Source organism: Carassius gibelio, chromosome B11 (genome assembly GCF_023724105.1).
Source record: "Carassius gibelio isolate Cgi1373 ecotype wild population from Czech Republic chromosome B11, carGib1.2-hapl.c, whole genome shotgun sequence".
Classification (NCBI taxonomy): domain Eukaryota; kingdom Metazoa; phylum Chordata; class Actinopteri; order Cypriniformes; family Cyprinidae; genus Carassius; species Carassius gibelio.
In genome coordinates, this window is record NC_068406.1 from 16,067,462 (window position 1) to 16,094,689 (window position 27,228).

Here is a 27,228-nt window from a genome sequence, read left to right on the forward strand (position 1 = left end):
TTCAAGTTTATTAAGACTTAAGATATTTTTGCGTTATTAGTACAATTAGCCGTTATTGCTACTGCAAGCACTCAGTTTCTTTGGTCACCAAGCATTAATCAATTGTTTTGTTTTTATCATTTCTCGTTTTGCTAAATGGACAAGGTCTCTGCTTTAATAGAACATCAACTGGACTTCTATTTTTAGTGGTCTACCTCCTGGCAAGCTTTGAACTGATGCGTTTTCTGCCTTTGGACCGCGTAATCCCTCTCACTGCCTGTCTTTGCCATGTCATTTCCACTTTACAACCTGGACAATGAGGACAGGGATCTGAACAAGATCTGAATGCTTGAAATGTCTTTTAAGCAAGGAACTTGAAACGATATTTCTTTTCCTTTACAGAACTTTCATCTTGCAGTATGTCTTTGCTGTCCTGCATTGATATATTTTTGGGAATGAAATGTTGACCTTGTTTTGTGATTATGAATAATAACCTTCACAAATGTAAAATGCATTGTTCTAATTGATATTAATTTTTTTTCACTGTATATTTGATTTTAGCTTAGTTTGACAGTAGAAAGTATCTAGAGATACAGTACCAGTCGGTTTACATTTTTCAGAAATGTAGTCGAGATTTAGGTTTGCATCTCTACTCATTGTCTGCATGGATTTATGATTATTCCAGGCTTTTGCTTACCTATTTCTACTAGTGTATTTAAGTATTTTTGTCCAGGTTCAACATGGGTATGTTTTTTTTAATCACCTGGCTTGTAAAATGTAAGGATTTATTTTTATTGCTGTCAGAATCTTGTATTTGCCCATCAAAAAAAGCCATTGGAGTGAAATAGAGTTCTTCCCTAGGTAAGATAACCCTGACTTAATACTCATATAGCTGTAGGTACTCTTCCATCTGTCTGGCTTGCTAATTTTCAAAAGAAAAATTGAATATTGAGTGCAAGTTTGTTCCGTTATACAGGATAGATCTTTATGTAGCAGGGAAAGCACATCTTGTTTATGTTTCCCCCATGCCATGGTACCGTATTTTATGGTTCCTCTATTGGCCAGTGCTGTGGTTTATGGTTCCTCCATGCTGTGTATGGGGGAGAAGAGGGGCATGATGCTGTGCTCTGCTTGACAGGATGAAATATCGTCACACTTAATCCTGATTGCTGTGCAAGGTGGCATAGCAGTCATAAAAATGCAGCCCCATGCAGCTTCCGAGTTGGTCGATGCAGTGCATTAAGATGAGGAAGTGAAGCTAAGATATGCACATGGAAGTTTGTCATTTGCAATCCTTTAGGAATCATTTTTAAAAATTGGGTATCGATTAGATCATGAAATCAGCCGTTCAAGTTTGCTAAAAACCATGCCAAAATTTTAGAATTTGTTTGCAAAAAAAGGAAGAAATTTCAGAGGAAGAGCAAGATTTTTAAGCTAACATCTTATGCACCAATAAATTGCATCAAGACCAGGATCTTAGGTTAATTATTGAAATGGTCTTGATTCTTTGTTCAGTTTTAACCTACTACTAGTATTATTACTCCCTGTATTGCCACAAAACATTACTTCATCTCTATGTATAGAGACCATTAAATATTGTTAGCTTACGTAACTAGGTAGGCTGAGGATGTTTGTGTCGATGTGCGTTATCAAATACCTTTCTGCCTCTCTGAAGGGAGCAGAAGAAAAGTGAGAAGGAGAGCACAATCACTCCACACCAGAAAGAGAGAGAGATCTCCTCTGGCAGGGGAGTGCATAAGAAGAACAGCTCTACCCTTCCCAGCTGACAGCTTACTATCTGCATGTCTCCTCAGTTCATGTTCAAAAAGAATTTGATTTGAGTGAACCTTCAGTTAGACAGAGGGAATTAATTCCAGCTCCAGCCACTTGGCATCTGCCTTGTCTATCAGTTGAAAGCTGAGAAACTCACTCTGCCTCTTGTCCCAACTCTAAATTTCAATTTTGCTGATATAAAAGGAAGAAATAGAATATAGAATTACCTTCTCTTTTCACTGCTGTGGCACTGCAGGCTGTCCTTGTGTAAACCACCTTTCAACTTTATGACTAGCTGATGTAGCTGGATGTTATATAATACCAGGTTGACCATGTTTTCTTTTAAAACACGAGAATATGAGTGCACTTGCAGATCTTCCATGCTCTTTTGCCAAAGAGTAGAATCAACATCACACTGATCTGACACAAGCCTTCCATTGGACAAATCCATCTGACAAATGGGGAAACGAAAAAAAAAGTGATTCCTGCAATTTTGTAGAAAAATCAAACAGGCCTTTATAGCAATACTTTCTTTCTTTATCCTGAAATGCAGCTAGGTGGGTTTTTTAACAGCTATTTTGGATGAATAATTTGTCACAAAGGAAACTGAAGGTAATACTTTATTTTGAGGTGATGTTACAGTGTAATTACACAAATAATTACTAAACTCTAGAGTTTAAGGTTAGTTGCTTATCATTACTGTTATTGTTATAGCAAGTACATGTAACTACATCACCTTAAAATTAAGGGCGTGTGGATATATAAATGTGACCCTGGACCACAAAAGAAGTCCTAAGGGTCCTTTTTTTATTGAGTTTTTACATCATCTGAAAGCTGAATTAATCAGCTTTCCATTGATGCATGGTTTTAGGATAGGACAATATTTGGCCGAGATAAAACTATTAGAAAATCTGGAATTTGAGGGTGCAAAAAAAAACTATAAATATTGAGGAAAATCACCTTTAAAGTTGTACAAATGAATTACTTAGCAATGCTTATTACTAAAAAAAAATCACGTTTTAATATATTTGCACTAGGAAATTTACAAAATATGTTCATGGAACATGATCTTTACTTAATATCTTTACTTTTTTGTCTATTGCTCCAAATATACCCCAGTGGTTTAATACTTTTGTGGTCCAGGGTCACAAATCATATACACTATATGCTAAAGAACCAAATTTAGATGGATTGGTTGAATATTTGAAAAGTTTTCATTGGAAAATGTGATTATCATTTTTAAGTGTGACAATAACAGTGTTGCTGCATCAGATATCGAAACGAGTTGCATCTTCAAATAAATAATGCTATACCTTTTCTCTAACCTAACTTTTCTTGGCCTTTTTCCCCTTTTATTGATTTAAACTACCAGTCTCAAGGTCATTTTATTGGATGTATTATATATTTTGTTATATAATGCAGACATTCATACATTTTTAAATGTCCAAATACATTTTGGGGGTCACTGTAGGTCAATACATCCCAAGACCCCCCCGTTATTAATATTTCTCATTGTATGCCAACTGATATTCTACCACCGTTGTGTGAGTTACCCAAAATGAACTTTCTTTTTCAACCTCTCTTCTCTCCTCCACAGGGGGAGGAATTAAAAAGCAGAGCTGCAAGAGTTGCAAAAAAATATTTTCCCTGCAGCAGTGCTTCTTACGAAACAGATCGTCGAGTTGAAGGGAGAGAGAAGGCAATGAAAGGGAGGGGTAGAGCCGAGGCAGAGGGAGGAGAGAAGAGGGCACACGTACCCGATCAGAGCACAACAACCGCCAGTCCGCCCTGAGCCTGGGGGAACCGAAGGCTTCTCACTCAGTCAGCAGGACAAAGTACGCTGGACCAGGAGCTTCCGACCACCGTGCTCAGTCTGGAGAAACCTGCCAGCGAGGCACAACCTCAACACATGATCATAGAGCAGCAGGAAAAGGCAAGACATCATTGCTCTGATTATCTCTCTCGTTCAAGCTTGCTCTCTGCACACACTCTCACTCATTCTCCTTGACGCACACACAGACACACTCCCTCATTATCTTGCATGTGAGTGAGGCTATTTCTCTCCATCCCGAGCAGAAACCTCTGTGCTATTCTTACACAGCTGCAACGTTGCTCCAGCTTGCTCTTCTCAAAGGGGACGGACGACAAACCTGTGCTTTCCTGCGTGGCGTGTCATTTAGAGACTTGTCCGTCAAGCCTAGTGGGACATCCCGACCATGGAGGACACCCTCACCTGTACTCCCACCACCTTTTCCCAGGTCTTCGGCCGCCAAGGACAACTGATGCAAGCTAGTAAGTACCTGAGCTCTGTCACGTTGTGTCCGAAAAACACGTGCATTGCAAGGTAAGGTCAATTTGCAGGCCTTGGGGTGGTAAATATCAAGTCTCGACTGAGTGCTTGCTTATGGTCTGTGAAAGCTCTGCTGGTCCACTGCAAATCCTGATCTCTTGGTCTTGGCACCCAGTATGCAGAGAGAAAACCAGCTTTTCTTCCCCGCTGCTTTCAGCCTTCTAATGAGCTGCACACAGTCAAGAAATGTGTCTGCGGGGGTGTGTGTCTCCTCTTGCTTATGGATGTAGTGATCTTAATAAGTCAGTCATGAGAGCTGGGGCTGAAAGAGGAACATGAAAGTTATGTTGAGCAACTAACTCAGATTTTTCAGGGTAGAGTGAAGCTCTCCAGTGCAGTTCTGTAACAGTGCATTAATTCTGTGACAGCTTCATAAATATTGTACTCCTAAGCATTGATGAATTATGAATTTTGTCTTACAAAAAAAAAGTGCTTCCAGTGCTATAAATAGGTGCCGCTTCATAATTTCTGTGTCACAGGTTGTGCTTCTGCAATTAATGACTTTATACATGTTTTGTGAGGTACTGGCTTTGAAAAGCGTGCTAAAAATATTTATAATCCTCGTATTTATGTGCCGAAATATAAACGGATTACATGAAAATATGAACATTTTTAAACAATATTCACATATTGTACCATATTTATAAAGGAGTGTGATTTAAAACGTCCCTCTATTTATAGTACTTTTGTTTTCAGTTCATCAGTGCTTAGGACTGCAATATTTATGAAGCTATCAAGGAAATATTGTACTGCTTTAAAATTACATTTAACATTCTGTTAGGTGATGATTGCTTTATGATGAAACATACTTCTACAATGCTTTCACAGACATCTCAGGTCTATAAATATTTTATATTACCTTATAGCAGGTCATATTTTTCTCACGTCAAAGTTACCGTTGAGATGTCGGTGGAGCGATTGAATTAAGGAGACTTGAAGAAGGATACAATTACTCAAACAGCAGTTTGTAAATGAAAGAGATACTAGCGTGATGACAATCCAAACAGATTTGAATTTGATGCTTAATTCCATGTCTCTACACATTAACATGTCAATTAGCAGAGATAAGCCACGCTGCCGAGTCGCCGTTTGAAGAACACGTGATTAACCAGTTCCTCTGAGACAGAGTTTGAAAAGTATGCATCTATAACAGCAACCCTGGAGAATATCAGACAGTGAAGATGGTCCGTTCTGAGCTTAGATTATTTGCCTTTATGTTTTTGATTAATGCTTTCTTTCCAAAGCAACTCACAGAACTGCTAAAATAAAACCTAAAATGTTTTTGATGCAAAATATCAGTTGTGCAAAAATAACTTCTTTTTTTTTTCAAATTTCATATGATGTGTCAAAAAAATATTGTATAGGTGTAGCCAGGGCCATTGGGTTTAAACTCCATGATTTCAGTACTGATTTTTTTTTTTTTTTTGGAAATGTCCTTAAATGACCTTCCTCTGCAGGAGATCTTTGCACTTTAAACCACTATAGTCTAATTTAAAATTAAAAATTACTTAAAGTAACTGCATCTTTTCTACAAATCCAGTCAATTTTGCAAAGTGTGTTAAAATGATCTTTATCAGAGTTGTATTTTATGTGTGGGTGTTTTGAGATCATTCTGGGGAACAGCAGCCTTGAATTGGAATGGTTTAGGGGTGTTGGGTTTGCTTGGATAAAAGTGTCTCTCCCTCTGTTTGATCTCCTGAAATCGAAGAAAAGTTTTATAAAAAAATGCCCTTTGTTTGCTTTATTTCTGTGAACTAATTAGCTGTTTGCTATGCAGGGACGTATTAGTGTCTGCAGAGTGTGTGACATTGCCATGATTCTGCGTGTGGCTTTGGAGCGCTGAAAGCCTCTTTACTGAATTTGTGTTTTTGAAGTGCCTGAAGATGAGACTCCTCTGCAATATCTGAGCTTCGGCGGTGCTGAAATACTGTATGTATTACCATCAGCCACTTCTCTGTAGCTCTTTGCTTTGAATGTCTCACATTCTGGATCATCCATAACGATGAGATTTTGTAGTTTCGAAACATTCTGATGTGTTGTTCCCCGTGGAACACACTGGACGTGGAATTTTCTGAAGTTTCTGCCTTTATAAACAATGAACCCATTTGAAATGTCTTTCATTTCTTTTCTAATTTGCATGAAAGTCTTCCAGCAGGAGGATATGGTGGTGCTTTCCGGTGCACTTTCGCCTTGAACAATTTTCTCTTTTAACTGATCAAAGTGCCCTGTTTTTGCTCCATAAGTGTTTTGAAAGCTCGTCTTCAAGCGACGCAAAATGATCCACGGCGTAGGTCATTGGAATGGAGCGCCGATGCTTTTATGTTCTGTGTTGGTGTTTAAATGGGTATGCATGAGCGTGGCTGAGATCCAAGTCTATGCACTCACCCTCTGGCACACAGACTGTTTTGGCTGGCGTAACGGACATGGCTGGACAGGGCTGCAAGTGTGGGCTCATTTGTGTGTGTCTGCAGATGTTAGCGATGGTACAATATGCAGTGCCAGTGATTCTAATAGGGACCTGCAGGGCCAGACAGAGTTACACTGAGTCTAAGGATGTGATGACCTCCTTTCCCCACTGCATGTTTGATTAAGAAGTTCTTACTCTGGAAATAAGCCTTGACACTGAATACCAAGTATGACCTTACATATATATACTTGACATGCTTGCTTCTTACTGGTCAGTTGGAACAGTTGGATCTGCAATCAAACATTTTTGTGTAATGACCGATTATTTGTACATTTAGTAATTTCAACTCAGATCAGTATTTCATTCCATTTATGTGTAATAATTACTGGATGATTATTCTTTAATTGTGTCTCCAGAATTTAAGTATTTTAGACAAAATTAGTAAAATATAAATTACTGTCTGTTTGATAAATTATAAAACTAGCTGTTAAAGGATTAGCTCACTAAATCAATAAATATTTCCTGTTAATTTACATACCCCCTTGCCATCCCTGATGTTCATGTCTTTCTTCTTCAGCCGCGAAGAAATAATTTTTTTTAAGGAACGATCTCACGATCTAAGCCTAGGAATAATGGTCTTGTCTAGTGAAATTATTGGTAATAAAAAAAACTAAAAAATGGGACCTTTATATACATTTTAACCACAAATGCTCATCTTGCAATAGCTCTGCAATGAGTATGAGTGTGTTTGCTCATTGTTTAATCACGTTGGAAAAGTCACTTGAGGTTAGTTCTTTGTCTCTGTACTTTGGTTCAAAAAGGTAGGTAAAAAAGGTAAAATCTAAAAAATTATCTCGTACAATTTCAAAATCATCTGACATTGTTTTACCTTTTTATTTTGTAAATGGTATTTGACTTTCTTTGTACATACGCTTTGTAATCACTGGGTCGGTACTTCTACCTACGTCACGTGTGACCTTTCTAATGTGATTATGTAATGCTTGAAGTCAAGTTACTGCAAGACAACTGACCTCCTTTTTAGAAAATGACTGATCTTCTCGCTTTTCCTTGGCTGGGATCGTGTCCTTTGAAGCTGCATTGAAACCCTGCACCTTCAATCCACTGATCCCCACTGAAGTCAACTAGATGGCGAAAAATCCTGCAATGTTTTCCTCAAAAGCCTTCATTTCTTTTCAGCTTAAGAAAGAAAGAAATTAACATCTTGGATGACATGGGGTTGAGTACAAGATCAGTAAATTTTCATTTTGGAGTGAGCTAATCCTTTATGCAAGCAGGGCTACAAACTAATGTATTAATATAGGTTTATCTGTTATACTCTGTCTGTGCATCTTTGTTGATCTGGAAAGCATAGAAATCAGGTTTACTTTTGCCAAGTCTTGTTTGCACCCAAGCCCAAAGAATAAGTCACCTTTCTGCATCATTGGCCCGATGTAGAGGAGGTAATATAGCAGTGGGAAAAGAATAGTATCAGCAGAATTGTCTAAAACGTTGGGACATATTTTTCATATGTCACCTCTCGAGGGATCTTGTCCTAAAGCTCTATATTTGTGCAGACAGGGCACAATCAGAGCTCCCATATCTACAATGTAACAGTGACACTGAAACAAACATAAAAGTGTTTAATTACATGTACATTTTCTTATTATAAGGTATTTATCATTTATTTGCAGATAAAACAATTTATCAGTTTCTCATCTACTGTATTGTCCAAATACAGTAGATTCACGTCGTATAAAATTTTTTTGTCGTATTTTGCATATTTGAACGTCAGTAGTTTCTGCCAGTAGCAATGTGACGACAAACACCAAAACAATACACTGCTACATTGCTTGCATAATAATCTATGACTCCTTCTCCCATATGTTTTCAGGCATATTTTCATGGGACATTAGATGCTCACAGACTCACGCTTTAATATCGTGCATATGTTGTTCACAACAAAATGTTGTACTGTTGATTGTTTCTGATGCACAAGACTGCAAAAACCGATTGCCTTGAACCACTTTCTTTGCAGTTGTTATATTGTAGGTTTACTGACAAATCTTTATCGACCCAGAGTCATTAGATGTTCCTCACGAGGCCTGACAATAACTCCATTTGGGTCAATAGATGTCTAATTCGAGATCTTCTCTTTCTTAATCACTATTATTGAATGTCACGTCCATCTGATCATTGGCTTGAGAAGCTGCTGAGACGGAAAGGCCTCGTGTTCATGCCATTTGATTTTTAATTTCTAATTACTGTCACAAAATGCTATAACAAGAAGCCTGCCAAGTTTTGTAGGGAAGACTTTCGTACCAGCGTGAATTTGCTGATCGAATGCTGCAAATATTATTTTCTATAACTTTAGAGTTTACAATTGGCCGCAAATCCATTTTTCTTCTAAGTCTGTTTGAAAGAAACTGATTTTAAGTGGCAACGCAGCCGTTAGTGCAGAAAAGGCTTAGCTTAAACAGGCAGCGCGTTGATTAGAGCGTTCTCATGAATTTTAAGCAGGGGCCAGTTTTGTTTGAATTTAAGCTTTGGAGTTTGGAGATTTGTGAAGTATTTCACTTATAATGAGAAAAGTGATGTAACCCCCTCTAAACTGCAAGAAGTACACACAACATTTCCCCTTGAGAGTTTCAATAAGGAACACGCTGAAAAAAGATGTAGCACACGAGCCTGCGTGGATTTGCCTGATGCTGTTTACTGTGAGGTTAGGTGTGATTGTAGGCTAGCCTGCAACTTGGCATGCCAGTTTTATCCAATTGACGGGTTACTCTGGAGCCTAAAATTGCTTTGGATATCAGTCCCTCCACATGATGTTCTGAAATGCTCTGAATAGTGTTTACATCTGAGGGAATATATTTTGACAGAGGCAGCTGGCAAGACTTGAGCAGCTAAAGAACTTCCTGCATGCAAATTTGTTTTCTTCTGAAACCACTTCAAAGGGACCTTGCAATGTGTCTGTGGCAAGTGCATCATATTTTGCATTTATTTATTTTGAAAAATTTGACACATCATCCGGAATGTGGGATTAAATCCACGTATTTCATTTTCATGATGTAACTTGAAGACTGCTTAATATTATCAGATCCTCCCCAGCCTCCCCCGTCCTTCTCTCTCATTTTCCTCGCTGTAGTCTTTGTGCTGTAGAACTTTTTACACAAGGGTCAATTTCACACCTTTCTGAATTTACGCATTTGGGAAATGCTGCAGTGCTTTCTCCTGTCTTTATTGTACACGAAACCTTGTACTACAGCTTTATACCAAAGAGCTTGTTTTGAGATTAGGTTTCTGCCATGCTTTAGTAGCCAAGCATCCGTTTTTAACATCTGCAGCAGCAGATTATGCTGCTTTCTCCTCTCCATGGAGAGAATAATTTTAATCACTTGCAGTCTATTTGGTACCTCTGCCTTTATATAGGATTTGCATTATATCCAACCTTCTTACTGCCTCATTTTTAACCTTATGTCTAGTCTTATCTAAAGTCTTATGCTCACCCAGACTGCATTTATTTGTGTAAAATTCCAGTCAAAATGTAATTTATTTGTGTGATGGATCATTACTCCAGTCTTCAGTGTCACATAATCCTTCAGAGATCACACTGATATGCTGATTTCCTGCTCAGGAAACATTACTTATTAATATTATTAACAATTTTGAAATGAGTTCTGCTTCATATTTGAATGAAAACCGTGATCAATTATTTGATGTTCAAACTGTTCAAAATAGCAGCATTGATTTCAAATACAAATCATTTGTAACATTATAAAAGTCTTATATTGGCACTTTTGATCAGTTTAATTTGTCCTTGATTAATTCAAGATAATAATAAGAAAATACACTAGCTTGAATGGTAATTCTAACTTGAATGGTAATACCAAAGTAAACCAGTTATACCAAAGTTCAGTGGATCTAATTGTGTAGACTCTATTTTGGAAAGAGTACATTTTTCAATTTCTGCAATGAAGATTTTTGTATTTAAAAAGTCCCCACTGTAGCTTTTCCAACTGAAAAATAAATGTAAAGGTGCAGTAACAAATCTCAAAGCTTGATGGCTGCCCAAGTGATTTTTTCATTGTCGTCATGAACATTCATGAGAATATGGATGTCAAACATTTAATAAATCATTCACCACCACCTCGTGCGTCAATCATAAAATGTTATTTTGGTTGATGTAACCTTTAAGAGTGGCACACTTGTGGGAATTTTCCATCCAGTTAGCTTGATCGTTGGTTGGAAAACCATGTGCATTATTACTCTTTTGTTTCCGGTGTTATCATGTAAAGAGGTTGCTCAGTTAACACTGTTATTATCTGTTTCAGCCTTAGACACACACCGCTCACCCATCTGTGTGCAAGACGTGACTTGAATATTAAACCAGTACATTTTACTGCTCAATAGTGATGAGTCTCCTGACATTGACTAGGGTAGACATGTTTTTTTCTCTTTGTCAGATGCCATTGGCTTAGCCTGTAGGAATTTGGGACGTATTAAAGAACATAGGTGGAATATTCTGCCTGCTCTTCTTAGATGCATTATGAAAACTGTGTTGAATGTTATATGCCTTGACTTTCATTTGACTTAAGGCTCAAGCTTTATCTTTGCTCGTTCTGCCTCATCCTTTGCTCAAGGAGGAGTGCTGCTGTCATTTGCTTGCAAAATGGCAGATATTAGCAAACAATTCAGCTTGTGTTGACACACAGGGATTGAGAGGTGTGACAAAAGGGGTTTATTTTAAGAAAGATTAAGCAAAATGAGGACACCGCCATGAGTTCTGATGTCAGCAGCCACGTTGGCTTTGCTCGGTGACATGTAATAGACTAAAGCTTATTAGTGATCAGTCACACTTTGGGCTCCCTTCAGGCGACGCTTGATTTAGACATCTAAGGCAGAGCTGGGGAAAACTTTCTCGCTGATTTAAAATGATGAGAGGTACATTCAGAAGCCTAAGGGTTAAAGATGAATACTTAGTACCCAGCAGTGTTAGGTAAAGGTAAATGTCCTCCTTGTTCTTTATTTCCTTGATCAATATACTGTAGTCAGGGTAGTTATGAATCTAAAGTGTCAATCATGTTTATTTATAAATAAATAATTTATTTATACTAAATAATAATAATACATTTAATTAATATTAAATAATTTATTTGTTTGTTGCCAAAAATTATACAGAGAGCTTTTTGGTGAACCATATGAAATGTTCCTAAAATTTTTATTTACACTTATATAAAATTTTACATAAAACATTTGACATTTATTAATTTTGGATATGTGCTTTTGGTATAGGAATAAATGTAAAAAAAAAAACCCACTAATCTAGAAAATTCTGGTTAATTCTCAGTATTATTTAAGACTAATCTAATGATTTTTGTAAGTTTAAGAAATGTAAATGTAGCTTTTATATCATACAGAATAGACACACATTTTAATATGTATGCTGATTTGGTCAGGTTACATTTCTTATTATAAAAATTTTAAAAACCGTTGCTTCCCTAATATTTTTCCTGTATTCTTTGATTAATTTAAAGTTCAGAAGAACAGCATTAATAAATACATCTCAATAAATTAAAATGTCGTGGAAAAGTTAATTTATTTCAGTAATTCAACTCAAACTTGTTGATGCTAGAGGTCAGAGGAGAATGGGCCGACTGATTCAAGCTGATAGAAGAGAAACTTTGACTGAAATAACCACTAGTTACAACCGAGGTATGCAGCAAAGCATTTGTGAAGCCACAACACACACAACCTTGAGGCGGATGGGCTACAACAGCAGAAGACCCCACCGGGTACCACTCATCTCCACTACAAATAGGAAAAAGAGGCTACAGTTTGCACGAACTCACCAAAATTGGACAGTTGAAGACAAATAAATGGAAACATTCAGACATTCAGTCAGAATTTGGCGTAAACAGAATGAGAACATGGATCCATCATGCCTTGTTACCACTGTGCAGGCTGCTGCTGGTGGTGTAATGGTGTGGGGGATGTTTTCTTGGCACACTTTAGGCCCCTTAGTGCCAACTGGGCATCGTTTAAATGTCACGGCCTACTGTACCTGGGCATTGTTTCTGACCATGTCTATCCCTTTATGACCACCATGTACCCATCCTCTGATGGCTACTTCCAGCAGGATAATGCAACACGTCACAAAGCTGGAATCATTTCAAATTAGTTTCTTGAACATGACAATGAGTTCACCGTTCTAAAATGCCCCCCCCCCCCCCCCAGTCACCAGATCTCAACCCAATAGAGCATCTTTGGGATGTGGTGGAACGGGAGCTTCATGCCCTGGATCCCACAAATCTCCATCAACTGTTAAAAATATTATATAAATATAAAATATCAGTTGGATTTTTATTCAGTTTAAATAAGCCTGGAAAAAATGCTTCTATAATTCACCCACGTCCCAGCATGCATTACAGCATGAATAATTAATATGAATGCATTGTTTAAATGTTTGCCAGTTTTATGTAGACTGTTGTTGATTTTGTTGTCACATTTAGTCACTTATTGTCTTGTGATCTCAAGACGTGTTTGTTGTTCTACGTTAAATGATGTTAGCTGATGCTGGCCTTCTTATGCTTGATGTACCAAGCATTGAGGTCTGGGTTGCATTTCATGAATCAAAGTAATCATGTGATGATGATGCTTTCAAACATGAGATCGATCATGCAACATTGATCAGTTTAAAATCAGGTAAATACCTTTTAGAGTAACTTCATCGAAGAAGGTCATTGTTACGGGGTTGGCAGGTTGACATTTTAAGTTCAGTCAAGAGTCTTACTTCTAATTGAATAATTTTTTATGTTCCACGAACACCTTATTTTCAGTGCATGACAGGTCTGTCAGTTTTTGACATCTGAGGTGCACCGCTGCATAGAGTTCATTGTGTGCAGCCCACTGAAGGCACATGATTGACTCAACATGGCAGTAACATTTTGATTTTGACATAACCTTGCTTTGGGCAATAGACATGTCTTGAGAAAGCTAAAGTCTTCCTGTGCTCTCAAATGCTTGGATCAGCATTGTTCAGCTATGGATGGAAGTAAACAATCACAATCCATAGCGTAGGTGCCCTATAATTCAGATTTATGGAGGGGAAAAGCCACGCTCTGCACTCTTCATAACTGTCTTTTGTCTTCTATCCCCATCAGACTGACTAACGGCAGGATGAGGTCATATGCGGCAGAGGGAGAGGAAATGAGACGGGGGTGAAGAGATTAATTCATGCAGGTCTTGGTCTTGTGCAGGATGAGTGATCCATCTATCATGGAACCGAGAGACTGCTCTCCTTGCACTTTGAGCAGAGATATCTGGATTATGGGCTGAAATGGCTGGAGTGAGGCTGCATTTAGTGAGCACAGCATCTTTAGCGAACCCCTTTAAATATTTTATAGGTTTTAGTTTAAGTAGATGCTACAAAAAGCTTAGCCTGATACATTGTTTCTTCCATATCTCCTCAATTCAAACCAGATATTGCTTGTCAGCTTAAGTATAAATAATTCATAAGATTGTGTTTGAGTGCATATCCATGTATGAGAAATTTAAAATGTTATTTTTAGCTTATATTTTAACTTGCATATCATTTTAATGAGAATAAGTATTGTTTATATTATAATTTATATATATATTTTTTTAATTCACAGCTACTGTATATAAACTAATAGCTAAAATATGCTTAAATATCTGCTTTTCTGAATGGGAAGTCAATTTCCGCCTTGATGTTAAAAAAAGGTTTATAGTGAAAATAGCATATGAAAGAAAGTCATTATGAGATATAAAAATAATGTGAGAAAAATAAAGATACAAATTTAAAATTTAAAATGTTTTTTTTTGCTTCACATTTTGAACTTGCATTTAAATTGACATTTAAAAATACTAATTAGAAATTACGTTTATATGAAAATTTAGTTTTATTCACAAATAAATAATATTTAAAAATGAGCTTAAATGCCTGTGTTATTCTATATGGAAATAGCACATTAAAAACACATACAATACATACAAATACATACATACAAAAAATATTGTAATATGAAAAATGAATATTCATAAATTAATTATATTAACATTATTAACCGGCATTAATAATGTTAACTGGTGCACTCACACCCATTTTGAAAGGAAGATTACTGCCAAGTGATTCACATAAACTCTGTATGTGTGTACATGATAGGCCTATTGCATTTTTTCAAATATTGCATTATTTTATTTTAATATGTAAAAAAAAAAAAACAAGTGTTGAAAGTCTTAACAACATGGCCTGCTGTGAAGACAATGAGCTTGTTGCTACAGGGTGTATTGATGCTGGTTTGAAAAGCAATTGCATGTTTGTAGCACTTTGTGTTTTCTTCCCGTCATTAAACCAGATTGGCTGTTTATTAGTGCTTATACACCACAAAAATTCTGCATGACCATATTCTACATCCCTAATCCTACCCTTAATAACTACCGTACTATTAATAACCTGCAAATAGGGAGGTTATTGAGGCAGAAGTCATAGTTAATGGTTTGGTAATTGGAACTTAAAGGGGACCTATTATGCAAAAATCACTTTGTGGCTGCAGTGTGTGAAAACAACCAGCCAATATCGTTAAAAAGTCACCCACTAATTTTTTTATGATACCAAACAAGCAGTTCCAGATTTCTGTCTATCACATCACATTTGTGACGTTCTATGCTCTATTAGCATAGACATAACCACCCTGAGTGAGAAGCAGCAGTCCACCATTACCATTACTGTACATATCTTGCTTATTAAAAGACATTAAAAGGGTGAACATAGGAGTCTCCATAGACTCACTCCATCTAATCTGCTCAGGACACAGTTCTGTAAAGATCACAGGCTTCTACTAATAATAATTTGCCAGAGCTTGAGCAAAAACAGCACGTTTTGACTCATACCCTAAAAGTGTCAATTTTAGCAAGCTAATTATCTGATATTAATTATCAAATTATCTGTGGGGTATTTTGAGCTAAAACATCAAATATTTTTTTCAATTTTATTTTGTATTCTATTTTACATCTTGTAAAAGGGGCATAATAAGAAACCTTTAAAATAAAGTGCAACCCAAACTTCAAGAATATGCCCTCTAATTGCGAAATGATTTGCAGGCAGAGAGTGTTTTGGATTGGCTAAAAAGCATAGAACTGGTGTAATCTCTCTGGAACCTGTTTCAGTCATGTAATTGTGCATGCACTATATGACATGAATATTTCAGTGCAAAATGATGTTTGTAATGCAATGCTTAGTTTGCAAATGATGCACTTAGCGCCCTAAACAAATCCTTGTCGCTCAGCGAGGTCTCTTTTTTTTTTTGTTAAGTTTTCGCGCTTGCGTTTTCTTTTAGAGGTGTTGAGAAGAGCTGACCCACTTTCTCCTCTGAATATGACAGGCGCTGGCATTCACACACAAACACCCTTAATTGGCTCAAGCCTTGTCACAGGTTCTCCCTGTAGTACTTGCTTTTGCAAAGGCATATCATCGAGGCATTAAAAATCGACGTGCGCTGTGTCGGTGATAATCTGCCTCAGGGACGCCTTTACCTAGTCATATTTATCTTTGCTTCGCATGTAAAAAGTTCCCTTTGACTGTTCTCTCAAGCAGAGTTTCAGCAGGGAGACAAGGCACATATAGGCCTACTTACATTTGCATTTATATTTCATTTAGCAGACACCCCTTACAATACTTCTTCCCTTTGTATGTGGTCAGGTGGTTCTTAATTTCCCCAGTATGAATGGAAAAAAGCTAGCAGTGGCTTGCATCTCATGAATACATTTTGCATGTGGAATATTCCACAGCATCGAAGGTAATTTGATTTCACAGTCGTACATCAATATGAACCGAATGTCGGCTGGTAAGGTCTTTATTATTGTGGCATGTCATTTTATATTCAGAAAAGCCTGTGGGCAGGACCTGTTTGAACTTCATTTGCGTCCTTTCGCATTGTGGAAAAGTGATAGCGCTTGTGAGTATGCAAATGCAATCTGACCTCTTGTTTAGTGGGATCAATATGGACAATTAGGCAAGCACCCTGTCCCACACAACTGCTTATCTACCGTATTGTTACATGCTTCATTACAAGTGTAATTGATGCTTTGTGCTTCTTGTAGCTCTAATGTCAATTTAATTCTCTCTCGCTTTTTCTCTGTAAAAGGCCTGACTAGCATTAAGAGGAAAAAGGAAGAAAACGTGTAATGCAATTCCAAGGCATCCAGCTAGTGCACTGTAAGCCCTGGGTTGGTTATCAAAGGGTCAGAAGAGGCTTTTATCTTCAAAAGCTGTGTCAGAGCTTGTATTGGAATCTGTTTTTCCAGAGGCTTGAATTCAGTGAGAAGGTGTCCAAAGAAAAGCGAGCTGTACTGCAGGATGTCTCACTAGGTGGCGGACTGATCAAAGATTTCACCTGAGGAGGGCAAGCCGCTCCGCTTCTAGTGTGCCACGGCTGTATCACGACGCTGTGCAAACAGTGATGCCTCTTATCATGCCTGTAGTATGTACACTGAGGTCACAATAATTATATTTCAAATTAATGCTACTCTTTTGAACTTTCTGCTTATCCAAAAATTCAGTCCAAAAAATTAATAACATTTTCCACACAAATATTAAGCAGCACAACTGTTTTCAACATAGATAATAAAACATTTCCTGGGCACCAAATCAGCATATTCAAATGATTTATTAATGATCCTGAGCATCACAGGAATTAAATTATATTTGAAATTACACTAAATAAAAAAACTGTTATTTTATGTTCTAATAATATTTTGAAATGTTACTGCTTTTTCTGTATTTTTATCAAATGAATGTAGCCTTGGTGTGCATAAGATAATTCTTTCAAAACTACTAAAATAACCTCAGACCTTTGAAATGTTTACTGTGCAGTAGAATTAAAAGTTCTGTGTACTGCATTCAGAATGCCTCTTAATTCCCTTTTTCTATGGCGAGTAGTAGGCTGTGTATACTGTGCACATTATGCAAATTTGGATCATACTTCACTAATGTCTTCACTGTGTATAGCATGCATATTATCTGTATGCTATATTTGCAAAGACATACTTCCATACTGCTGTTACTATTTAAATGATATTTAGCATGTGCAGTTCTGTATGCTATGTTCAGCATGGCATTTTATCATTATACATATTTTTTTCAGCAATAAGAATGTAGTATATATAGGTATGTATTATATTAGGTATGTGTTCAGAATCGCATATGTCTCTTGCTATTTCTGCAGTACTTTATGTATATTGTGCACCGTATACAAATTTTAAAAGAATTGTTCATGAATATAGACAAAAAGGTTCTCACCCTCAGGCCATTCAAGATGTAGACGAGTTTGTTTTTCGCAGATTTGGTGGAGTTTAGCATTACATCACTTGCTCACCAATGGATTTTTTTGCAGTGAATGGGTGCCATCAGAACAAGAGTTGATAAAAACATCACTGTAATCCACATGACACTAGTCCATCAGTGATGATAATGACTCGTGAATGAAAAGCTGTGTTTGTAAGAAACAAATCCATCATTAAGAAGTTTAACCTTAAACCGTTGCTTTTGTTGCTTCCACAATATATTTTATCTAATATCTCTTATTTCTCTCTCTTTCTACAAAAGTTCACATGTTTTTCAATAAATTTAGATAATGTAACATGCAGCATTTGAAACATTTCTTTCGGCATATTACACATGCTTTTATAAAAAAGTAGTGTATGCTTTAAGCAGTACACAAGTATTCCATTTCTTACATAGTCTCTCTCTCATTATCGTTAAAATAAAATGTGTTATCAGCATACAGTGTGCCTGTACCTAAAAAAAAACAAAAAAGTGTATTCATTAATGTGTTTAATGCAGTTTAATCATATCTCCTCGGATTCACATTCATTGCTTGAGTTGCTGTAACTTTTAAAACCATATGGGGGCAATATTGTCTCTTTGGAAAGTCAAATGCACCAAATATTCTGTGATTTAACGGTTGACTTAAACAGTGTAAGCACCTGAATAACATCTAAATGCTAAATAATTAAAAAGGTGCCAAGACACCTTCAATAAAGTAATTTTTTTAAACAGTATATCAATCAAGTAACTAGTGCTAATTGCAGCTGCTGAGGTGTAATGAATTTGACAGAGTATAAACCATAATATGATAGCATCACAGAATGCATGAAGCTCAGTTTGATTTGGTATTTTTAAATCTGAATGTATCATATGACAATTGTTCAGCTGTGTGTGATGGGAAGCATTTCCTGTCATTGGGATTCTTGCATAGCAGACATACTGGTGTGAGAATGTGATCCACAAACATTCTTGAGGATACTGTTAAAATAAACCTAAGAATGAGCTCTGACTACAGTCACCAGAGCTCTGTTGCTTTTACAAAATGTCAAGTGTTTGCTTGAAAGATCCTTGAGATCGAAGCAGATCAATAGGCAATTATACAACTCCTCCATGAAGAGAAATATACAAAAAAAAGGAACAGTTCAGAATGAGAAAAAATCAAGACCACGAGCCCTTGTGTGAACTGATTCAATTGGCTTTGGACAAATTCATATTGTGCTGCGGGGTTAATCTTCTCTGAAGAGCGGGTCAGTGAGAAAACTCTGAGCAACTTTGCTATGGTCTAAGTGCAGCCATGATTAAGTGTGACAGGTAAAATGAGAGCTGATAAGAATCTTTTAGTCTCTTGTTGAAATATAGCCTGGCTGCGCTCTTCAGAGGTGATTGGTTGACATTTGTTAAATGTTACTTCATTACAGAAACACACTCAATTCGCTTACTTGTTAGCAAGTCTCTTTCCTCAAACATTTAATGCTAATTTATTCACTGCTATCATTATTGCGTTTGTAATTGAGACAGTTGAGTAGCCTACTTGAGTAACCCCTGTTAATATGTTCTATACAGTATGCTTCAGCTGCATTTAGTCACCAACTGTGAGTTCAGTTCCCAGGACTAAAATATTTTTTTTCTTAATACATTCATAGATGTTAATATAATTTAATATAAAATTAATAGGACACATTTATTATGCATAATGTTACATATTCAATTGTTGTTAATAATTTACTGATATAAGTTTGGACACACCTTCTCATTCAAAGAGTTTTCTTTATTTTCATGACTATGAAAACTGTAGAGTCACACTGAAGGCATCAAGGGCTATTTGACCAAGAAGGAGAGTGATAGAGTGATGGGGTGCTGCGCCAGATGACCTGGCCTCCACAGTCACCGGACCTGAACCCAATCGAGATGGTTTAGGGGTGAGCTGGACCGCAGACAGAAGGCAAAAGGGCCAACAAGTGCTAAGCATCTCTCGGGGAACTCCTTCAAGACTGTCGGAAGACTATTTCAGGTGACTGCACACTCTTGGCATACTTTGATGAGCTTCAAGAGGTAAAGCAGTAATCAAAGCAAAAGGTGGCTGCTTTGAAGAACCTAGAATATGACATATTTTCAGTTGTTTCACACTTTTTTGTTATGTATATAATTCCATATGTGTTCATTCATAGTTTTGATGCCTTCAGTGTGAATCTACAATTTTCATAGTCATGAAAATAAAGAAAACTCTTTGAATGAGAAGGTGTGTCCAAACTTTTGGTCTATATATATATTACATTTGTAGTGATTTATTTATAAATAATTTGTAATAAAAAAAAAAAACTTTGCCAAAAATAATAATAAAAAAGCCATTTAATTTTTTCTTTTTTATTATTTTATATTGTAACAATATAAGAAATATTTATATAGTTTAATATAAATTAATGGCATGCAACATTGTGTCAAATGCCCAAAATAATTATAAAATAAGCTATTTTTTATACAAATAATTTAATATTGTAACAATATTAGAAATATTAATATAGTTTAATACAAATTAATGGCATGCAACATTTTGTCAGATTTGTTTTACTATATACATATATATATATATATATATATATATATATATATATATATATATATATATATATATATATATGTATGATTCCATTATAATTATTTATTTATAATTAGTATATTTGTAATAATAAAATAAAATATATTAATAGAAGTTAACAATAAATGTTTCATTACGATTAATACAGTTTAAAAATATATATACAAGAGCCTTTTTAATAAAACATATCTAACATTTTATTTTCATTATAAAGTACACAGCATATTTTATAATAAAACAAAACATAGGCCTTTCTTACAACCACTCTATCTGCCAGAGACAAATGTGAAAATGTGGTTATGAGCACAGAATTTTCTCACATGTGTCTCTAATCATACATAATGATTTATTTGTTTAGGAAACGCCCCAGATGTTCAGTGTAGTTCTCAGTGTAAAGCAGTCGAGCAATCGTTGGAGGACAGCGATGGGAAAAAGCTCTGACTGATAAGAGCAAAGCCTCGCGGCATGTGTGACATTAACATTGATCTGAGAGCAAAGGAGGGCTGCTTTGTCACCATGGAAACCGGCGCTGAGACCGTCTTAAGTTAAACTTTCATTTATTGATGTAGGGAGTTTTCCCCACCCTCATTTGAATTTTGATTACAGCGGCTGTTGAAATACTTTGAATTCTGTGTAGAAGAAAAATGAAGTTCACTCTATCTGCCTTTTTATTGATAGGAGAGGAACCTAGCAGGTCCTTTTGGCACTCTTATCAGGGAAGGGCTTTTTTTAATACTTCAATAAATATTAATGCAATTACTGGCCGTCACAAGCACAGCACTACAGTCGTGTGCAGTGAAAAAGTTCAACGCTGTAATATCCTCGTAAGCCCAGGATGTTGCGTTAAGTTTCAACCGCATATTTTCCATCACCGAAGAGAATTTCCTTTGTGACCGCTTCATACAGAATGTTTCAGAGGGATTAAGAGCAAGTACGTGGGGAAGTTTTTGATTAATTTTTTTGTGTTAATGTGAATTTCGATCAAATGTGTGGTCATTGCCGTGTAATTCCATTGACAGAATCCTTCAGCTTATGGAAACAATTCACCTGCGGAGGTTAAATGGAAGACAGAACGGATGTACATTTCTAGAGGGGCGAAATGAGGAACATGACGAAAATTCAATTTAAAGTTGGTTGTATAAATCTTAAAGGCTGTGCAACTTTTCTTAAGACTCAGCAGAACTCTACACGTATCCAAACTGATAAGGGCACATTTATAAAAGCCCAGGTTTAGTCTATGAGAATGTTTCCTTTTATCATTTTTATGCCTGTGTCACACTGACAGTTGTGCACGACTGACGTATTCAAGATTATTGAAATCTGATGTAGCGCTCCCTGTAATTTGTTTACTTTTGGAGAATATTATTATTTGGTTCTGCTGTGCTTCTGGTGGCGTTTTATCGCGCGTGACTGCTGACGCACAAACTTTTAAATGCTTATTCCATCGCTCTCTTCTTTAATTCCACATCTGCCTAGTAAACGTCTCTGACAGTGCGGTTGCATTCAGGCAGCCGGGGCTGTAGTTTGGAAGAGCTTGAGGGCTCAGGGGAATGCAGTTTGTGTATGCCACTGATTAGAGGCTTTGTGGAGGTGCTTACCAGCCCCGTGTTCCTCTCAAAGCCAATGAAGCCTGTTGCACAATGAAAGTCAAGGTGGTTGAGGAGGCCTCGGGGGAGCTGGTTGACAGGCTGGGAAAATGGAAGTGGATGGATGTAAGCTGAGGGAACAGCATAGCGGTGCGGTAACTGCTGACCTGCTGCAATGTTTGTTTTGGAGATGCCTGAAGTTATGACTTGTGATGAGTCTCTCTACTATATATATATAGTCCTTAAAGTCCAGACCTGTTTCTGGAGGGCCACTGTGCAGCAAAGTGTAGATCCAACACTAATGAAGGTCTTTAGACTCACTAAAAACTTCCAGGCTAAACTCTGGAGGACAATGGCCCCCCACAAGCAGAATGAGACAACCTTGCCTTAAAGCAATAGCTCACCCCAACATGAAAATTCAGATATCATTTACTCACTTTAATGCCATTCCAAAGGAGGTGGTTTTCTTATGTGGAATGCAAATTGAAAAGTATCTGAATGTTGGTGTAGAACTTTTGCAAACAGTTTAAATAAATGGTTGGCTGTAAATATCACAGTAATGTTTAGTTAGCTTTTTTGACATGGACTTTTAGTTAGTTTTTCACTTTTCATGGACACTCATTAATCATCACATCTGTGTGGTAGGTTCATCATCTCTGTGTATTTAAGTTCTTCTTGGTTTTTTGTTTCTTGTCGGTTGTTGTTTGTGTTTTGCTACACACTGTTACACATTTGGAAGTTGTTCATTAAATTACTTTTGTTTTGAAACTTTTACTTTTCTTCATGTTTAGAATTTGATATTTTTTGAAAGTAAAGCTCCACATATGACAAGAAACACTATTAAAGTAAAGAATTTTTTTTAAATAATACAATATTTCCGTTTATTGTTTTTACTCTATCATTGTTATTATTTTACAGCCTCAGATTGGTACAGGGTAGTGTCTGTAGTTTGTACATTTAATATTTTATAATCCAACAAAAGCTAAAAAATTAAATACAATTTTATTTTAGTTTTGGAGTTATGAAACATGTTAATTTATTGTCTGTTTTCTTAGTTATTTTAGTTTTTATTTGAGCAAAAATGTTGTCATTTAGTGTTTGACAAAACACTGCATCAGTGAGGCCAATGGAGATTGTTATTATTATCTCATAACTGATGTAGAGAATTTGAAAATGCATATTAAAATCACACAAAGGACTATCTATTTAACTGTTCAGACCATGATTTTGAAAATCACCACATTTACATTTTTTCTCTACCGAGGACTGACCTTGTACAACACTTTAACAAGCCTCCCTCTCTCTGCCTCTCACTCCCGCTTAAGCAAATTGCAGAGGTGCAAAGGTCTAAATGTTCACAGATGGCTAACACATGCTAAAAATTCCCGGCTGATGAACAGTCATTGAATGAAAACAGTCATATGTGTGGTTAATCTGTGTCTTTTTTCCCTTGTCCTGTTGAGCCAAATCATCATGTCCAAAACTGCAAATGCATTAACTGTCTTTGTATCAGGAATGCAGGTGCAGGCTCACAGTCTGCCTCTCAGGAGACCATACAATCAAAGGCACTCAGGGAATGGATTGCACACTGTCAAAGATAGCCGTGTATTACGGCGATGTAAACAACAAAATTGCAGGTTCCTGAGTGAGTGATGCAAATGGTGTGGAATTCTGTTATAATATGCAAAACAAAGGCTTGGAAAACTATAATAAAACTGTCAGAAATGTCTGAGCTTTCTTTGCCTGGCAATTAGCATAACTATTCCATATGCCAACTTTTGGAATCTGATTTCACTCTCTGTTCGCGAGAATGGGAACGTGATCCCCCGCTTGAAGGCAGTTTCAGCCATTTCTTGCTTTTTTCTGTTTCGTCTCCATTTTGATGTGGTTGTGTTTTTCCTTGGTAATGGGGTGATCCCGAATGCATTCCCTTGAGCCCTTAAAAACCTGTGAGGGACCAGACTTCCATTCATCTAACTGCTCCTCACTTTTGAAGTGTGAAGCCATTGGGAAGCCCTCAAATTGCCTTGGCAGTCAGTGCCCCATAGTGACTCCTTTTGCTCCCAGCAACTACAGTACAGAGGAATCAAAGAGCTCATCAGATCCCCTCTTGAACAAAATAATACTCAGAATCTTGCTTTCTTGCTATCATCTTCCGTTGCTTGTGTTCTGAATGCATTAGAAATGCTTTTGTAGATATAAACCACATTTTAATGGAGCATAAACTGCTGTTAATTTCAGTATGGCAGTATCATGTCGAGGCTGCAATGAAAACTCTGACATCTGTAAAACAATGAATTTTAATTTATCAGGCATTTCCATATTTTATTCAATTTTATTCATCACGAAAAATGGTTTTTGAGAGGATTTTGCAATGCACCTTAATCCATTTGATCCATTGTGTAAAATGTGTAACTAATAAGATACATAGAGTGGCATTTAGACTGTTGTTTTGCATTGGATTAAAACAAGCATAAACAAGATCATATAATTGATTGACATTATAAAGCACTTTCCATCCTCAGTTTTTAATAGAATTGACTAAGGAGCATTTTAAGACATACAATAGGGGCTGTTCACATAATAGAATGCATTGCAACATGCATGTTCCTGCGTGAATTGGCCTTTATTAGCCCAGCAAGGCTGGGACTTTGCATCATTTGTATCGTCCCTCAGAACGTCACATCTACAAACCAGCAGTCGAAAAGTCTAACAGATTGGCTGTCACTAATAATTATTTTTCTTTTATGGACATAGATTTCTCTGCAAGTCATTCTGCTGGTTACATTGTTACACCAGTAGGTTGCAATAAGTTACTGCCTTTATGAGTGAGTCATTGAGTCATTTACTGAACCAATTCATTCAAAGACACTGATTCATTTGGGAACACTACAACACTGTGAATCAACAGGTGAATCAACTGAACTACAGAGCAGAAATTCACAAAGTAAGTGGGAATATTGTGTTTAAAATGTGAATGATTCAGTATTAACTTTGATTATTGCAAAATAACACATGAAGTCATGTTTTTGGTCTGATTATCATGTCTGCATTTAACTGCAAGGCTGCTAATATTGCTTCAATATTTTGACTCCCTGTAAAAAGAACTGTTGAACACTCGCAATCGAGGTTCACTGTTATTCAGTCACACTCTTGCATTGTTATGACACTAAATGAAATATTCTCAAGTGGTGACTATTTCAACATGATCATAAATAGGAGAGACAGCCACAATATTTTATATCATAATCCTTAATCTCACATTTCCTGGTTTACCAAATTGACCTCCATCCAAAATAAACTCTTTTGTCTGAAAGTGGTGAGTATCATTCATTTGTGTCCAAGCCTGGTCAAACTGCATAAGAGATTACAGATCTGTGTGAATCATCCTATCATCTTATCTTTGGCTCATAAAGAACTGCTCTCTCGATCCATAAAGCCCCAGCTTGGTTTATGACCCTTGAAATCATTTTCCACTCATTCTCAGAAAGTTTTCATATTTTATCTTCTGTTGGAACGTTTAATATGTCATTTCGCTCTCTGAGAGAGGAGTGCGTGTAGTCATTTGCATGGTAATGTGTTGCAGGGGCCACGCTGGCAGTGTGAATGAGTGGGCGGCCCTGTGTTAGCTTCAGCATAGGGCTCTTCTCATCTCCTGTCAGGCTGGGAGAGAGAGGACACCAGCCATCACCAGTCATCATCTGAGAGCAAGATTAGAGATCAGATGGCCACAGGCTTGGTTCAGCGATGGGTTTTCTCTTTCATGTCTCCACAGGGAATCCGCAGTCTGTTGTGACGACACATGGTTCTTTGATGTAATTATGAAACTGTCACTGTGAACAGTCTGAACTTTATTCCATTCATCTCCCAGATCAGATTGTAAAGCTTAAGCTTCATCAAATCTGACATTACCACAAAGAGTCACCAAAGGGAAATGTTTAACAGAACTTTAACGGCAATGAACAAATCTTGATATTCTTTCATTTGTCATTGACTTTTAAGAGGAAACCTTAAAGATGTGTTATGTGTTACTGTGACCAGGAACTCCCATTATGGAATCTTACCTAATCAAGTAGGTTTAAAATATGTTAAGTTTTTACAAACAATAAACAAGTGACTCTTTTGTTTATGGGATTCATTTAATAAACAAACATGAGGCTAACCTAGTAAAAAAAATAGTATATTTAAAAATATTTTTTTTCCTTGTTAAGTATATAGTCTATTTACATATTTACTGACATTGCTCAAAACTTGTGCACAATGGACATTTTTTATTATTAAGCTTAAAATGTGTTTTAATGTCACTTTTGATGAGGATTGTTTGATCTTTGAGTAATATCTTTAATGTCTTTAAATGCAAGATGTTTGAAGTGTACCTGAAGTATACCTGCAATATTTCCACTTTAGCACAAGCAAATATACTTCAGTAAATTTTTTTGTTGGACCTCAGCACTACTTCAGGACAACTAAAAGTAGTGCAGGGGAAGTCGTGGCCTAATGGTTAGAGGGTTGGACTCCCAGTGTGTGCTCACAGTGTGTGTGTGTGTGTGTGTGTGTGTTCACTGCTCTGTGTGTGTGCATTTCGGATGGGTTAAATGCAGAGCACAAATTTAGGGGAAGTCTTGGCCTAATGGTTAGAGGGTTGGACTCCCAATCGAAGGGTTGTGAGTTCTATTCTCAGGCCGGCAGGAATTGTGGGTGGGGGTAGTGCATGAACAGCTCTCTCTCCACCTTCAATACCACGACTTGGGTGCCCTTGAGCAAGGCACTGAACCCCCAACTGCTCCCCGGGCGCCGCAGCATAAATGGCTGCCCACTGCTCCAGGTGTGTGCTCACAGTGTGTGTGTGTTCACTGATCTGTGTGTGCATTTTCGGATGGGTTAAATGCAGAGCACAAATTCTGAGTATGGGTCACCACTTTTTTCACTTGACTTTCACTTTAAAGTACAAAATTTATTTAGTATACTACAAGTATAGTTGCAGGGATTTTTTAAATAAGTAAATGTATTTTTTTGTAGTATACTGAGCATGAAATAAATATACATGTATTTTAAATACATTTTAGTATATATGTTTTTACCTTTGCAAAGGAGTCATTTAATTGTTCACTTAATATATTTGTTCAAAAACACTTTTTCATTTAAAGGGACACTAAGTAGGAATTACTCCCATCTAGTGGTGAAATTGTATTT

General features: G+C 36.7%; 1 protein-coding gene across 5 annotated transcripts in view; it reads left to right on the top strand.

Moving 5' to 3' along the window:
- Window positions 1-3,485: 3,485 nt before the first annotated feature.
- The window catches only part of kaznb (kazrin, periplakin interacting protein b), a 137,683-nt gene continuing 113,940 nt past the window's right edge, over window positions 3,486-27,228 (top strand). For 3 of the 5 annotated variants that reach the window (XR_008155926.1, XM_052569262.1, XM_052569261.1), the window contains exons 1-2: window positions 3,521-3,685; window positions 3,854-4,044. Coding sequence is in view for 4 of the 5 variants with exons in the window: in XM_052569262.1 (XP_052425222.1) it covers window positions 3,969-4,044 (76 nt within the window). In the remaining variant the exon portion in view is untranslated. Of the gene's footprint in view, window positions 3,686-3,853; window positions 4,045-27,228 lie in introns of all 5 variants that reach the window. The other 2 variants (XM_052569257.1, XM_052569255.1) reach the window with 2 other exon arrangements.